The sequence below is a fragment of the Komagataella phaffii genome, chromosome 1 (genome assembly GCF_000027005.1).
Source record: "Komagataella phaffii GS115 chromosome 1, complete sequence".
NCBI lineage: Eukaryota > Fungi > Ascomycota > Pichiomycetes > Pichiales > Pichiaceae > Komagataella > Komagataella phaffii.
Window position 1 is genome coordinate 1,540,480 of NC_012963.1, and position 15,264 is coordinate 1,555,743.

Consider the following 15,264-nt stretch of genomic DNA (forward strand, 5'->3'; position numbering starts at 1 on the left):
AACTTCAAGTATCCGCAGTGAAGTTAACTACCTGAAGAATGAAAGCCAGCGCAGTAGAGTAAACAAGCGACAAAAAGACTAATATTATGAAAGACTATGTAGATATGAATTAAAATCCCGAAACAAACCATCAGGAAAACGTTACAAATCCTTCAGTCAGTTATTCCCCGGTCGGGAAAACGAGTATAGTATGAGCAGGCTAATCCAGTACTTTGGCAAGCCTCATCCTGTGCAACGAAAGAACTAAATACTATAACCCAATGGCTCAATTGATTCAAAACCTCCTTACTCGTCCTATTTAACTTCTGTAACCATTACAATTCCAACGTAAGAACCAACTAAAGTTGCTCCTAAAATCATTAAAACTACCGGGAGTTGGATGGCCAGTTCCCGATTTGGAAATAGAGACATCAGAAAAGTGCCTTCATCTAAGAATGGTGATAGAAATAGCCATAAGGTGTAGTAGATAAACAGAACTGTGGTCACTATAAGCCACATACAGTTAACCAACTAGAATTTGCCTTAATCTTTTCCGAGTCCGAGACGGCTCTTGCACGTGATCTTTAAACATAGCAGTTTGCTGATTGTTGCTTTCTAAGCTACACTCCCTTCTCTTTTATCTTGAACCAGAGAGCGGAATCATCTACTTACCTTTGACCTAAATTAACATGTTGAGATCTTCTTTGCGTACATCTTTGCCTTCTTCCAAAAAATTGGCATCGTCTCTGGTAACTACCAGAACTAAAGTGTCTCTTCCAGATTTGAGATGGGACTTCCATGAGCTGGAACCATTTATTAGTGGCAAAATCAATGAGTTACATTACACTAAACACCACCAAACCTATGTAAACGGTTATAATGCTGCAATTGAGCAATTGTCTGAGGCTAAGGAGACCAATAACACACCTAAGGTGATCGAGCTACAGCAGGCGCTCCGCTTCCATGGTGGAGGATATGTTAATCATAACCTCTTTTGGGACAATTTGGCTCCTCCAAAACAAGGAGGTGGAGAGCTTCCATCTGAGTCTTCTGATTTTTCTAAGAAAGTCATTGAAGAGTACGGTTCTTTCGATTCACTGATAAGCCTTACCAACTCTAAGTTGGCAGGTATTCAAGGTTCCGGTTGGGCCTTTATTGTAAAGAATAAGGAGAATGGCTCGGTTGAGGTTGTGCAGAGACCAAATCAGGATACTGTTTCCGGTAGTTTGGTCCCTTTGGTTGCTATTGATGCTTGGGAACATGCCTACTATCTACAGTACCAGAATGTCAAAGCTGATTATTTCAAGGCAATCTGGAATGTTATCAATTGGAAGGAAGCTGAAAAGCGCTTCGCCAAATAAGAAGTACAAGCGATTATTTTGAGCAAAATATTACTTTTTGTTGACTATCTATTAAATAAATCAGAGATTTGTTATATGCGCTTTGAACTAGACTACAATACCGCCCCAAATCCGAAGGTCACCTTGATTGAACGAATGTAATATTCTTCAAAATTACTCTGTACTGCATCTTCTTCTCCCACAGGAATTCCAGTAAAGTTGACTTCCATCTTAGTCTCAGTGCTGCCTTGATGGAAACTGATTTCAAGTTGAGCATAATGGCCTTTTTCCCATGTTGCCAGCCTCCATGACTGCACAATCTTTTTGTTGGATTCGAGTTTCTCAATCTTTCCGCTGATGTTTCCACCAAATAGCTCAAATGACGATCCCTCTTTTGGTTCGATATTCGGAGGAGCCCTGGTCCAAGCTGCAACTCTTTCTTTATCCAAAAGAGTCATATACAGTTGATCAGCGCTAGTGTTGAACACGGGTTCCAGGTGTAGGGTACTAGTATTGTACTTAGGGACCCGAGAAGACGAATTGCTTCCATCAATAGAGACTGGGGTAGATTTTTTAAATATTTGGGTATTAACTTTCTCTTTTTGCAATTGATTGCTCTTAGTATACTGTGACTTGACTTGCTCAGCTGGCAATTGAATGTCAGAACCATGGACTTTGATGAGATCAACTCCAAATTGAAATAATTTTTCCCTTAGTTGAGGGATTAATTTGGATTTGGCTAAAGCTCGGATTTGTTCTTCTGTTTGATTATCAACGTCGGGATTACTGTGCACGCTCACGTCAAACTGGTAATCGTCACGTTCCGAATCATAAGCTACCTCTGGTATGGTAATTGAGCCCTTAATTGTTTTTGAGGTTGCAGCATTTGTGGAACCAATAAATTCCAATACTAGCTTGAGATCAAACAAGGAAATTACTTTTCCCTTGCGCTGGCATACTTCTACATCTCCTTCGACAGAAGTTAAGTCGCTGACGGCTACAGTAGCCGCTTCACCTGTTGATTCTAAACCCACTAAAGCCTCCTTGAAGTACTGTCTACTCCAATCAATACAATTCTTATCTACCCAATGCCAGTTGTTAGGATTATTGACGACCATCTTATGCTCTGAAGAAAATGATACTACTGTTTCTGTGATGAAGGAAACAAAAATGATAGAGGTTGAAGGCAAATCGGGAGCAGAGTAGGAAGACCTGGCTGGGATCGAATTCTTTCTAGAATATTCGCTGATTGGGGATATACTCCCTATCTTCAGTTCCGCTTTTTCTAAGCACCTTTTAATTTGAGAGTTTAACGCGGAGGCAGGTCAATGAAATAGTATATTGATCCCATATATCTCCTTGACTGAACAACTGTAATTTGTACCAGTTGGCTTGTGACGGACAACATAGAATGTTTATCGAACCCAAGATGGTTAAATGGTTGGGGCTTGCTGAAACATCGGAATCAAGCATTGGAAACGACACGCGAAAACTCGAGCCAGGTCTAATCTTACACAATGTCCCCTCCGCATATAGAGGGGTTCTACTTTGATGAGCATAGAAAGAAGTACTTTAAGATAACCAAAAATACAGATGGTATATCAGATATTACGCCGTACTCGATTTCTTCGATTCGGAAAAACGAACGACTGAAAAGAACGCTGGAGATTGAGGTTCCAATTATCAGCAAGAGGAAGTCTGACTCGAAGGGCTCAAAGAAGAAAGAAGCAGAGTTTTCTTTGGCAACTTCATTTTTTTGTTCAAAAATTTCTCAACTTTCTCCTTGGATGAATACTAGCTTTTCAGCACTCTATTCCAAAAGTTGTAATACGCGGACATCTTTCGACAATGAGTTGGGATTGCAGCAAGTGATCAATCTATTTGGAAAGCATTGCTACGAATTCGCAGGCAATAACCGCATTATAGGTATCCTACCAATACCTGGTAACTCAAAGATTCTAGTTAACATTGCACCAGGTCGCTGGGGATCTCTCCAGTTTGGAAGCAAACCTCTCCCAAGTTACGCTGATTATCTCTTGAGTCAAACTGTGAGTACAAAACTTTTATGGTATAGAGCTTTTGACTTGAATATTGTGTTCAAGCTTGAAATCGGCAATGCCACTAAAGTTGTCATCATTGCTGAAGGCAAAAAAGTGCTAGAGAGTATTGAGGTACATAGAGACGATAAGGTCACCTGTGACTTCGACGGCAGCCTGGCAATAGGGAATGGTAGAACAGTACGTATACAGACGTTGTCACCAGCAGATGCACTGTCAAACGAAAATCCTTTTTCAAGAATAAAAACAAGTTCTGACGTCATGGCATTAGAAATGGCTGTGATTGGCACATCTAGATTACTTATAGTTGGGTTGAGAGACGGGCACATACAATTTTGGGTTTTTAAGAGCGGAAGCTGGCTAAGTGCCGGGAAAACATTTTTTGGTTCAACTGTGACACAAATTGCTTCTTTTACTCACACAGAAAAACATGGCAAAGATGTTTATGTGCTGGTTAGTGGTCTTCAAGGGAGATTAAGATTGTTTAAAACTTGCCACACCAAGAAAGGAACAATCCATTTGAAGAAAGTCGTAGAGTATTTGAATTACAACAATGATTTCACTCTAGGTGACTGTTTTCATTTGGCCCCTTGCAGCAACCTACAATATGGCTTCTTTGCCATTTCTGATCCTATTGAAGAATGCATTAAGATTTATCGGTTTCTTGATTCTTTACCTATAGTCACTCAGCAGTCATCACCACATTACCTGAAGATCCCCTTTGGTTCCAGTTCTATAAATGACTTTTCTTGGATTTCACTCCGAGAGGCCTGCTCTTTTTCCGATAACGGTCTTATCTTAAACCGCACATCCACATCCAATAAAATTTCACCTTGCACCATTAACTGTGATGATTTCTCTTTGCTTGAAAGCCGTAGACTTCTAAGCGAGCAAGAACCTAAAGGATATTCATTCTGCGGAGAACCGTTTGTAGAAAGATTTGCACTTTTCGTCAATGGAAGTGGAGATCATCTACCATACCGCGTATCAGTTTGGTTTTAAAATAAAAGATAACAGAAAATAATCTGAATCGTCATTCTACAACTATAAAACTATCAGAGAAATATAATCCCTTAGAATTTAAAGTTTACATGCAACTGGATATGGTACTAGCTAGTACTCGGACAGACGTAATTTCTTACCAATCTCCCTAGAAGAGAAGCCTGCAGTGTTTCTAGAAAATGGAGGCTCAGGAGAGTTACCACGGGATTTAAGCATGTCGTCATTGGGCCCTAACTGGTGGAAATCATATCCGCCTAGTAAGTTGGACAGTTCGTTGGCTGTCTTTCTGTCCAACGACCTTCCTCTGTATTTATCAGGAGTGAATGCTTGAATTTCATGATCAACCTGGTCGATTTCAGCAGCAGTATCTTCAGTCTCAAGATCAACCTCAGGTCTTAAAGACTCGGCATAAATCTTTTCAAATTCCGTTAGGTAACCATTCAAGGTGTCCAAAAATCTATCAGTCTGACGATGTTTCGAGGAAGCACAGATGGAAATTGAGTTCTCCTTAATGATGTAACCTAATCCAAATCCATTAGGTGAGACTGGACCAAATCCAAAAAGTTTCAGAGAAGGGTTCCCACAGTTCGAAGTAGAAAGGATGGTGTTATTCAGTTTATCCCAGCCTGAATCTGCAAATATGGAAGGAATCTCTTTAACTTCATCAATCGATGAAATATTGGAGTTGCCTAAAGAAAGATTCTGAAAGTTCAGAGTAGAAGTGTCTGAGGCCTCTTCTTCGTTGTCAGTGGTTTCAGCACTTGGTTCATTACTTCCAGTAGAGTTGAGCTCTGAAAAGTATCTCTTCCAAATACAGAATAGTGCGTAAAGATGTCTATCAACTCCTTGCCCAGTGGAGCAAAGTCTGGTTCTACCTGAATGTCTCTGGCATGCATCCTTTAAATTTTGGACCTTTTCTTTTGCTGTGAACGAGGAATCAAAGAAGGTAGTAACAAACTTGTTCGACTCAAGCGAAACTGTTCTTATTGCTTCGGTTCTTCCATGGAAGAACATTTTGGTCATAGCAGGTTCATACGTACATTCCACCTTACCATATAACGCATAGTAAGCAGCTTGGAAGCTCATTTGAACAAATGCATCGGGAGAGAAACCCATCTTCTTGATTCTTTCCATACCGTATGTCTTGAACTCCAAGGCAGCAAACTCGTTTTGTGCAATCAAATCAGAAAGTCTCGTTTCTCCAAATCGCAAACTCAACGATAAATCATTATTTAGCCTCCATTCCAGCTTCCGAGGAGTAGTAACAACGTTCCCAAATGATGCTGGATCCCGAGTAGAAGGGTCAGGAGAAACAGAAGTCCATAGGGATGGAGAGTTGTTGTTGATTGTTTTTGCAAACCGTAAGATCGAGTCTGTATAGATGTCAGAAGCAAATCTTAACACAGTATGGCCATCCACCCCCGTGTGCTCAAAATTAATACCAGCTTTGGCATTTTTGGTGATGATAATTTGTAATTTGTCGTACCATCTGTTAGTACAAGTACCAACTTGAATACCATTTTGCAAGACTGAGGTACCGCACAAATAGTTTTTAGCCAAATCCTTCAGGTCATTGATCTCCTCATGGTCCAAACAGACTACGAACAGAGCATTGTCTATTATATTCAGGATCTCCTTGTTGTTGTCGTCGGCCTCTAGGTTCTGCCTCAACTTGAACCAAATCCTTCTGTTCTCGGTCGTCAAGACCCCAAAACTGGATTTGGCAATGTCCTCCAATGGAGCATGCTCAGCATCATTAACAATACTTGTGAAATTGAGCTTTATGTCGTTTTCAGTCATAATCAGATCATTTTTTTGATCCAAAACATCAAACCAATAGAATTGAGAACGGGATATAACCACAATATGATGCGATCTAGCGTCAGTCTGCAACACACAACCAGTGGACGAGGGGATTCTCGACGATCCAAAAAGCTTAGGGTACTGATCCATGCATAAAGCTTTGCCATTCTTCAACTTATCCACACTGAGCTCATTCTTTCTCAAAGCACGAACAAAACGCAACGAGGAGGTTGTTAAAGCAGCAGCACGGGTTAATTGGTCCGTTTGCAGAGGAGTTGGATCGTCTTCCAGTAGAATAAATGGGTTCAAGTTCAGAACCACGGGAGAATCGTAGTTAAGGTAAGCATCGTACCAGAACTGCTCGATATAAGAGTTACGAGATTTGCTGTACTCCTTCAGTTGCTCATTTAGCACTGGACCAGCTCCTTTGATGAACCGATCTACAGCTTCGATGGTGTTCTTGTGCTCATCTTCAGTCTGCAATGGCTTAAGAACTTCTAGGTACTGGGTACAAGTCTGTTGCAAATCGGGGATAGGCAATTTCTTCAAGCCAGCTTGATATTCGAAAGTCATGGTGCCAAACAGAAGTGTAAATGTTTGAACCTCACTAAGTTGGGGAACATCGTAATAAATATATAGAGCTGTGATGGGATGCCTTAAAAAAATAGGTCATTCAATCTCGAGCCAGGGCTCGGTGTTGCGCGCATTCGGAGTCAGTGAGAACTGATAAACAGCGGGCGGGTCGTGCGGCTGCTCCTGAATTTACTAACTTAAATTCTATACTATTGCAGAACGCGCGACACCGGTAAGCCGAATTGGTCATCAGATCAGAACGAGTGATTTCCAGTATCTTATAGTATAACGGGTTGCGGGAGCGTAGTATTCGTCAATTTATAGAGTATATTGATAGTAAATACATAGACCCTCTTATTTCTTGTCCTCATTAATCTTTAATGGTTTCTCTGGGCTAGGAGATAAAATATCTCCTGACTCAATCAATTCAACCTTAGGATTCAATGTCAGACCAAACCCTGGTTTGTCAAGAACGTTTTGGTTCAGGAAACCCTCAGTTGGCACTGGTTCGTCGATGAATAGACCACCAAAGACAGGTAAAACACTTTGAGAATCTGGGGAGTTGGCAAGGTACTCTTGGAAGGGAGTATTTTGCTGAGAAATAACATAGTGGTATGAGTACATACCAGAAGCATGTGGAACAATTGGTATATCATAAGCACTAGCCTGGGCTGTAACTTTAAGCAGCTCAGTCAAACCACCAATCCACATAACGTCTGGTTGTAAAATGTCAACGTTGCGGCCCTCAATCAACTTTCTAAAACCATAACGTGTGTACTCGTGCTCACCTGTGGTGAACTTTTGTTGAGGACAAGCCCTCTTCAAGAGAGCATATCCTTCAGTGTCATCTGGGTGCAACACCTCCTCGAACCAGTTCAAGTTCAAGTGTTGAGTAGCCTTCACCAGATCAATTGTATAAGTAACATCCAATCCCATCCAACAGTCTACCATCAGTGGGAAGTCAGGGCCAACCCTTTCTCTGTGGGCAGCCAGGAATTCAACATTTTTCTGGAGGCCAATGTGACCTTCTGCAGGGCCATATGGCAAAGGAACTTTACCACCCCAGAATCCCATTCTTTTGGCGGCTGATGGGTCAGAGCCTGTACAGTAGAAATCAATTCTCTTTTTAGTGGCTCCACCAATTAACTTGTAAACAGGTTCATTTCTGACTTTTCCTAACAAATCCCAAATTGCCAAATCCACAACGGAAATGGCAGCAACAGTCAAACCTTTACGTCCATAGAACATAGAAGACCTGAACATTTGGTCACTAATAAGATTGGTATCTCTTGGGTCAGCGCCTACTAGGAATCTCTCAAAATGGTTTTTGACAATCCAACAAGCTGGAGGTCCACCGAACCCAGTAGCAAATCCTTTAGTACCATCTTCAGCCTCCAGCTCAACACAGAAAGATCCTAACACATTGATACCCCAGGAAGTTCTAGAGCCTCGCCAGTCTTCGAACTTACTCATAGGAGTAGCAAATTTTGAGTCGATAATCCAGTGACCAGTCTCTACATTGTGGTAGTCACCCCCAAGACCTTTACCCAACAGGAAAGTCTTGACAGATTTGATTTTAGGAAAGTCTATAACACTCATATTTTTAGGAGATAAAAATTCTGGGGTAAATGGCCTTCTTTGGATCAGGCTTTATAGTCTCCATCTTTCAACCCCACGTAACCTAACAATCAGCCGAAGTGGTGGGAACGGGCTAACTATCATCCGTATGGAGGTTTCTCGCGATATCTTTTTTCCGAATTATGTAAGACTGTACGAAGAAGGTGTAGGGAGTCAGTCATTCTGTCAGTTGTCAATAATACCTGCTGGAGTCACTGGTTCTTTGTTCTTTCAGTTTAACCATAAATTCATTTATTTCACTGTTTTGCACCGCTTGTTGCACCCTTGAAATCAAATCCTCATCTACCTTGATTTTTAGCCTCTGTAATTCCAAAAGTTTTTCCGAAATTAACCTATCATCCTTATACTTCTGAAGATCAAGATCGTTCAAATCAACGATATTTTCTTGAGTGGCAAAGTCATGGTACTCCATGATCTGGCGACCCAATTTGGTATTCTTTGTCTGGACCCTCATTACTATACTTGTTGTTTCAAGATCCAATATATTCTCTTCATCTTTTATGACCCGGACCTTGTCACTCTCAGCTAAGTATACCAGTTTCAGTGAAGGGTCTGAGCCGACTGTTATCGACCATACACCATAGCCTTGATCTGGAAGCCTCCTTAAAGTCAAAATGGTATCATGTGTTATGGTAACAGAATCACCAATCAACTGATCTGTATCTCTATCATATCTTAAATATTTGTCTTCGTTGGATTTCATAGCCATCCTTAGAAAGGTCTTGCCGTAATCTGGATCTTTTTGGTCTGATTCATTCAACAAAAGCTTATCTAACGGCGTAGAAACAAATACCTGTGAAGTTTGCGTTGGCTCTAGTCGAAACATTTCCTTTTCTGCCGCAAATTCTGAATTGTTGCTCTCATTAAAATTGACAGTTTCATCAACATCAATTAAATCCAATCGGTCATCTGTCGTCATGGATTCATTGACGCAAGCTAAGGCCCTTGGGGAGTCTACACCATTAACTAAAAGTATCGTGGGTCCACTTATATCTTCACAAGTAGCAGCCACACTCCATCCTGCTTCCAAGTCATCCTTGTCGATATCCTTGAATTTCCTTAGACTATTGTTGATGCGAAAAGTAGAAGCGCCTAAGGAGGCAGCTTGCGGCTCTTGCCTAGATAATTCCGTGCTTAGAGATCGTCTAACTTTGGATTTTGATTTTGCTTTACTGTCAGCATTCTTCTTGTTTTTCTTGCGGCTGTCTGAGTCCCCTTTGAATTTTAGCTTAGAGATCATTGACTTGATAGTAAGAAGAAGAGAATCAGAGATCAATAGCGAATAGAGTACTATTTCATATGTTTCTTGAGTTTGATTGATGCTTCTTGAGCCATGCCACCTGTTTTATTTACCTAGTTACTGATATATTTATTTTTAAGATCTTTCTCTACTAGAGTCCCTGCCTCAACTTTTTCTCAATTGGCAACACCGCTTTCCTAGTATTTCTTCTGTCCCTCAGATATAGACCCCAGCATCCTAAACAAACCGCGAGAAGAAAGCTGAACGAAATCCAGGTGATAATCTCTGCTTTTAGGCCTACTTTGCCCGTAATTATTCTCATTGAGCTGGGCTGCACAATACTAATACTGTGAGAGGCTACATGGCTCCACATGGCACCCACTCCCCAAAGAAAAGACGTTATGGTTGACAAAACTAGCGCACTCCTTTCGGCGATTGGTTTACAAGGCATGAAAGGTAACGCAGAGTAAAGGAGATTACAAAACAAACAAATTGAAAGTACCAAAATAGCCATTAGGAGGTACGGTTTTACCATCCTATTGGAGAAAGCATCCACTATTGAGACAAGATCAATAAATGCAGCTGTAGTGTTAGTTCCTGAGCTGTACAGTGACACGCCCATGAAATCCTTATTGAATTTTCCAATTGAGTCTCTAGAAGTGCAAGTGATCTGGCTACCAAGCTCTTTCATTTCATCTGTGCTATTTCCCTGAAGCAACTTTGGAGTATCCACACAAATTCCCATGTAGCCAGCCTTGACTGACATCAAGCTCAATCCTTTGGCATCCTGGTTTTTGTAAGCTTGTTCCAACAAGGGAAACATCGGAGATGTTTGGTTGAATTTGTACTCAACCAAATAGATGCTTGAGAAGCTTTTTGCTGGCTTGGATGCTCCCATAAGGAGAAAAGCCAATAAAAAAAACGTAGTAAAGAGAGTAAGCAATAAGATTACCCTCGGACATTTTCTTAGGTACAAAATCGGTAAGAATAGCATTTCGGTAACACTTGCTTCATGTTCTCACGCAATGCTAGGTTACCCCCTTTCTTTTATAGGCTAGTTGCCCCCTGCATTTGTGACATTTGTTAAACTCAATGTTTCGTACTCATGATAAACACAACGCTCGACACTTGCAAAACGGTTTCTGAAACGGTGTTGTAACCCCAAACCTCGTAAATCTAAATTAAGAGTTCTAGAGTACTGCCACAATATATTATTCTTTTCGTAATTTGAGACAAATAGGAAGTTGGCTTTCTTTGTACACGGTTCATAGGGGGGTTAGTTATAACCGTATTTTTTTCTGTAACTAATTTGATGTATACTTATCGAGTTGATCTCTGAACCTAAATAGATGTCCAAATTGATGATCAAAGAAGGTCAAGTCTTCCATCGTATGCACTTGTAAGTCAAAAATTACGATTTTGGCTACGAGAATGGTCATCTAACGTCCATATCTGTCAACGGTTTTCATGATGAAGCTAGGTCAATCGTCATTCAATTAATGAAATAAAGTATCACACTACCAAAATAAAAGGTTAACGTCTATCATGGAAGCTAATTATGGTTAATTATAGCCAGTTACAAAACTGTTCCATAATGAAATGGATTTGAAAACAATTTTGAAATGTCTGTTAACAAAAAGATTAGTTCTGGTGTGAGAGTTGGAGCACGAATCTATGCTACCTTTGAGTAAGGTCTTACCAAAAAGATGCTAAACACCGTACTCAAATAATTGTTTCATAGTTCAATTAACATCATCTAGCTTGTCGTATATCCTCTCTAAGTCATAGGTTTCTCTCCAGTGATGACCTTTCTTTTTAAGTACGATCAAGACACTGATCAGCAGTAGAGTAATTCCCGCCAGAATGGAAAATAAAGGACCAACACCAATTGCATTGATCAATGGTTCAGTTACAAAAGAAGCAACTGAAGCTAGGATCATGCGTACAAAATTGTTCACCGCAATTCCAGTAGCTCCTCTGCCCGGCAACGAGTCCACTATATATGTAGTGTTGACTCCAATTACAATCATTTGAGCAAACCCAAATATAGCGGTTCCAACTAGCGGTGCCACCCAGTGAACCTTCTTATCAAGGCACCAGCCAGTTATTAGTAGAGCACAGGGAAATAAAATTGATGCTATAGTAATGTTGATTCCAAACCTGGCTTCTGGGGCAAGCACACCATGTTTCTCTTTGTACTTTTTGAGCAATACATCCGCCCACCGTCCACCAACTGTAGAGGCAATAAAGTACGTCACAGAATTAGGAATATAAACCAATCCAATCAAAATCGGAGAAAAATTGTAAGGGCTCCTTGCATAACAGTAAGTCAAAGTCATGTTTACAAAGTATAATACAGCAAAGCAAGGAGCTGAGTATATGATAGAGAGAAGAACAGGTGGATACTGCAAAAAACAGAGACTTTTGATGGGAAGCACCAAGTAAATGTATAAGTTCCGTTTAACAACTCTCAGCCTGCTTTCGTTTAGATTTTCAGGAACATGGGTGTTGTTCCCTTTATTTTGAAGTAATTTTTGAAATTCATGAGCTAGACGTTCATGAATTCGGTTTCTTCGCCGTCTTAAGAAAGCAACTCTACCTCTGTGGTCTGTCTCCATCTTAGACAATGCAGGCATTACAGGGTCAAAGACAGCTGGGCTTTCACGGTCAACTTGGCCCATACTTTCTTCACCTACCTCGTCGTCATAGTGCGAGGCCAAGGTTGCAATCCGCTGAAGTAATGCGTCCGTCTCCTCATATTCAATCGCAGTTTCTAGTTCTGGTTCAACATCTGATGCTTTATGCTGGGAAGAATTGCGGTCATCACCTTTGTTCTCTAAATTGTTTTGTAGCTGTCTACTCTTCAAAAGTGCTCTAATAGCCTCTGGTGAATCTTGAGCCCTCATAGTCTCTGGCAGTAGAAAAAATTGAAGGATAAACAGACATGCTGAAAAAATCACTAGGAACCACTGGGTAGACCTCCAGCCAAGACCTTGACCTAGTGCACCACCAATAATTGGAGCCATTAGTGGACCTGCCAGAGGACCCAGATAAAAGAGACCCATCCTACTACCTCTCATTAAGGGAGGGTATAGGTCTGCTATTGTTCCTGCCCCAATACTCTGAACAGAAGCCGAGCACCCCCCACATAACACACGGAAACCAATCAACATTCCAATGGACTTCGATAGAGAGCAGCCGATGGAAAAAGCAAAAAACAAGGCAAAACTTGATATGTATATCGGTCGCCTACCCAAACGTTCACTGAAACTGGACCACCACAGTGGCAATACTCCTAATGAAAGCAAATATATACCAACAGATATGTTAACCAGTGTTACACTCGTTCCCAAATCTGCTGCAACCTCATCAATGACTGGTAAAAGAATTGACGTACCCATTGGACCTATAACAGCTGATAATGCTACGACCAAAATAATGGTATATTTGGTGGCCTCATCATACTCTCTGGGATTCTTATACTCTGGTATGAGAGTCACCCATCCAAGGTTTCTTCGTCGATCTCGAGGTACAGTTTTCTGAGGCTCATATGTCCATCGCCGTTTGGTCTGATCTGGCGTCTGTGAATAACTTGATGTTGATTTCTCCAAAACACGTTTATTTGAAGAAGAAGAAGCTTCTTTGGTCAATGAAACGACATCCAATTGGCGATTCGACTCGCTTTGGTCATTGTTCATAGATGAACTGATAGACTCATCATCAGTTGGCAAATTCGGTGATTTTTGAGGTTTAAGTTTGGAAGCAGATGACATTTAACGAAAATGAATGGTCAGCTAGTTTTATGAAAGGCAGTAATTAGTATCAATAAATACCGACTGATGTTTACAATAAAATGCCAAGCTGCCAATAATACACTGCAACTTGCCTAACTGATTATTTATTTGGTTCGCATGCATCAATTTATGTGGCTAAATGCGGGTAACGAATCTAGAAATGATGCTCTTCTCGTACTGTTAAATTGTATATCCGAATCTGACGGGCACAGTAGTAAAGTGAAGGTCGGCAAATAACAAAAGAAAGCTAATCTATTTTGATGTGTCGACGAGAAGCTTATTGTAAACAAATGGTGTTTCTGTGCTTACGTTATTTTGGATTAAAGATGAATGATTCCTGAGATCAATATGTATCATTCCTAGCCATCCCAGCATATTTCGAAATGCCCAGAACTTTGAATGGTTCGTGGATTGAACTAAGAGTGGTGTTTAGTACATGATTTAAGAGCGCTATTCTTCATGAGGTTGCTTCATTATTATCTGACTGAAGTATTGTCTTGAACAGATAGGTGTGCCGGCCTGGAATACTAACCCCGGAAGATAACCCACGACGGATTTGTTTTCGGCGCGCACTCATCCTCCCCCAGAATTCGGCTTGTCGTATCTTAGAGTAATTATTCTATACAATAAAGAAACAGACGACCTCATAAATGGTATTAGAAAAACAGAGGTTAAATCCTTTTAAAATCTTTCGGTTAGGATTCATTATTTTGTTTTTTTTCTCTGGGTGTTTGAGTATCGTCATTACCCAGATTATTGTTAAGATATTGTTTTGTTTCAACCCCCTCCAACAACAAAGATTGTTGAACTTTACAAAGAGGAACTTCATAATTCTACTCACATTTGTCACCAGTCTGGTGTCTCCTACAAAGATCATTATTACTCATGATGAATCAATTCCTAATGGCACCTTTACACACCACAGGACCTTTACAGGGAATGATATAGTACGAGCAGCTCTATCTCCGCAGGCAATTGTAGTGGCAAATCATCAGATTTACACTGATTGGCTCTTCATGTGGTGGTTTGCTTTCATTAGTGATGTTTCTGACAATGTTTATATCATTATGAAAAAGTCATTGAGTAAAATTCCTGTTCTTGGCTATGGAATGACCAACTACAGGTTCATCTTCCTCAGTAGAAAATGGGAGGATGATAAATCAATAATGATTAGGCAACTGAAAGAAATCACATATTTCTATGGTAACAAATCTGCTAAAGCATTTGATGACCTCAAGAAACATTGGCTGATAATTTTTCCAGAAGGAACAAATATGTCTGACAATAGAAGAAAAATATCAAATGAATACATACAGAAGAATGGCCTTGAACCTTTGAATCATGTCCTTTCTCCTAGAGCCAAAGGCCTCTATGTATCTGTGGAGAAATTGAGCCCTACAACGAAGTATATTTACGATCTAACGATTGCATACAGTGGCCATACACCGGATGAGTATGCACAAGATATTTATACACTGTCACAGATATTCATACATGGAAAAGGGCCTCATTCCGTAAATATCCATATTCGTGCCCTGGATCTCCACCAAATTGGAGGTGTAAATTTTGATCCTGAAATTGTGAATAGCTCAAACGAAATACAGGAATCAAACTTGGTGCCATTTCAGAACTGGCTTTATAAAGTTTGGTGTGAAAAGGATGCTCTATTGGATCAGTTTTTCAGTACCAAATCATTTGGGGCTCAATATGAGTCTATAGAAACGGAGCTTAAACTTTTTTCTAAATGGGAACTTCTCAGTATTTTCACCCCCACTTGGTTATTACTACTTGGTTTCTATTTTGTCGTAAAACTTCTTATTATGGTCTTTTGAGAAATG

General features: G+C 40.4%; 10 protein-coding genes across 10 annotated transcripts; 3 read left to right on the forward strand and 7 right to left on the reverse strand.

Annotated features, from left to right (window-relative positions):
* Positions 1–294: 294 nt before the first annotated feature.
* On the reverse strand, positions 295–498 carry PAS_chr1-4_0070 (Hypothetical protein; the record flags this gene model as incomplete). The annotated part of the gene is made up of 1 exon (XM_002490135.1): positions 295–498. One exon carries the CDS (start codon positions 496–498, stop codon positions 295–297), a length of 204 nt encoding a protein of 67 aa, XP_002490180.1.
* Positions 499–668: 170 nt separating this feature from the next.
* PAS_chr1-4_0071 (Mitochondrial superoxide dismutase, protects cells against oxygen toxicity) lies at positions 669–1,340 on the forward strand (the record flags this gene model as incomplete). Its single annotated transcript, XM_002490136.1, has 1 exon — positions 669–1,340. The coding sequence occupies one exon, from the start codon at positions 669–671 to the stop codon at positions 1,338–1,340; it is 672 nt and encodes a 223-aa protein (XP_002490181.1).
* A 92-nt stretch (positions 1,341–1,432) lies between these two features.
* Positions 1,433–2,437, reverse strand: PAS_chr1-4_0072 (Co-chaperone that binds to Hsp82p and activates its ATPase activity; the record flags this gene model as incomplete). Its single annotated transcript, XM_002490137.1, has 1 exon — positions 1,433–2,437. The coding sequence occupies one exon, from the start codon at positions 2,435–2,437 to the stop codon at positions 1,433–1,435; it is 1,005 nt and encodes a 334-aa protein (XP_002490182.1).
* A 399-nt stretch (positions 2,438–2,836) lies between these two features.
* PAS_chr1-4_0073 (Hypothetical protein) lies at positions 2,837–4,378 on the forward strand (the record flags this gene model as incomplete). Its single annotated transcript, XM_002490138.1, has 1 exon — positions 2,837–4,378. The coding sequence occupies one exon, from the start codon at positions 2,837–2,839 to the stop codon at positions 4,376–4,378; it is 1,542 nt and encodes a 513-aa protein (XP_002490183.1).
* Positions 4,379–4,489: 111 nt separating this feature from the next.
* On the reverse strand, positions 4,490–6,754 carry PAS_chr1-4_0074 (Outer mitochondrial carnitine acetyltransferase, minor ethanol-inducible enzyme; the record flags this gene model as incomplete). The annotated part of the gene is made up of 1 exon (XM_002490139.1): positions 4,490–6,754. The coding sequence occupies one exon, from the start codon at positions 6,752–6,754 to the stop codon at positions 4,490–4,492; it is 2,265 nt and encodes a 754-aa protein (XP_002490184.1).
* Positions 6,755–7,108: 354 nt separating this feature from the next.
* On the reverse strand, positions 7,109–8,353 carry PAS_chr1-4_0075 (L-rhamnonate dehydratase; the record flags this gene model as incomplete). Its single annotated transcript, XM_002490140.1, has 1 exon — positions 7,109–8,353. The coding sequence occupies one exon, from the start codon at positions 8,351–8,353 to the stop codon at positions 7,109–7,111; it is 1,245 nt and encodes a 414-aa protein (XP_002490185.1).
* Positions 8,354–8,564: 211 nt separating this feature from the next.
* On the reverse strand, positions 8,565–9,632 carry PAS_chr1-4_0076 (Hypothetical protein; the record flags this gene model as incomplete). The annotated part of the gene is made up of 1 exon (XM_002490141.1): positions 8,565–9,632. One exon carries the CDS (start codon positions 9,630–9,632, stop codon positions 8,565–8,567), a length of 1,068 nt encoding a protein of 355 aa, XP_002490186.1.
* Positions 9,633–9,783: 151 nt separating this feature from the next.
* Positions 9,784–10,626, reverse strand: PAS_chr1-4_0077 (Integral membrane protein required for efficient mating; the record flags this gene model as incomplete). Its single annotated transcript, XM_002490142.1, has 1 exon — positions 9,784–10,626. One exon carries the CDS (start codon positions 10,624–10,626, stop codon positions 9,784–9,786), a length of 843 nt encoding a protein of 280 aa, XP_002490187.1.
* A 748-nt stretch (positions 10,627–11,374) lies between these two features.
* On the reverse strand, positions 11,375–13,405 carry PAS_chr1-4_0078 (Multidrug transporter of the major facilitator superfamily; the record flags this gene model as incomplete). The annotated part of the gene is made up of 1 exon (XM_002490143.1): positions 11,375–13,405. One exon carries the CDS (start codon positions 13,403–13,405, stop codon positions 11,375–11,377), a length of 2,031 nt encoding a protein of 676 aa, XP_002490188.1.
* A 671-nt stretch (positions 13,406–14,076) lies between these two features.
* PAS_chr1-4_0079 (uncharacterized protein) lies at positions 14,077–15,258 on the forward strand (the record flags this gene model as incomplete). Its single annotated transcript, XM_002490144.1, has 1 exon — positions 14,077–15,258. The coding sequence occupies one exon, from the start codon at positions 14,077–14,079 to the stop codon at positions 15,256–15,258; it is 1,182 nt and encodes a 393-aa protein (XP_002490189.1).
* Positions 15,259–15,264: the final 6 nt, after the last annotated feature.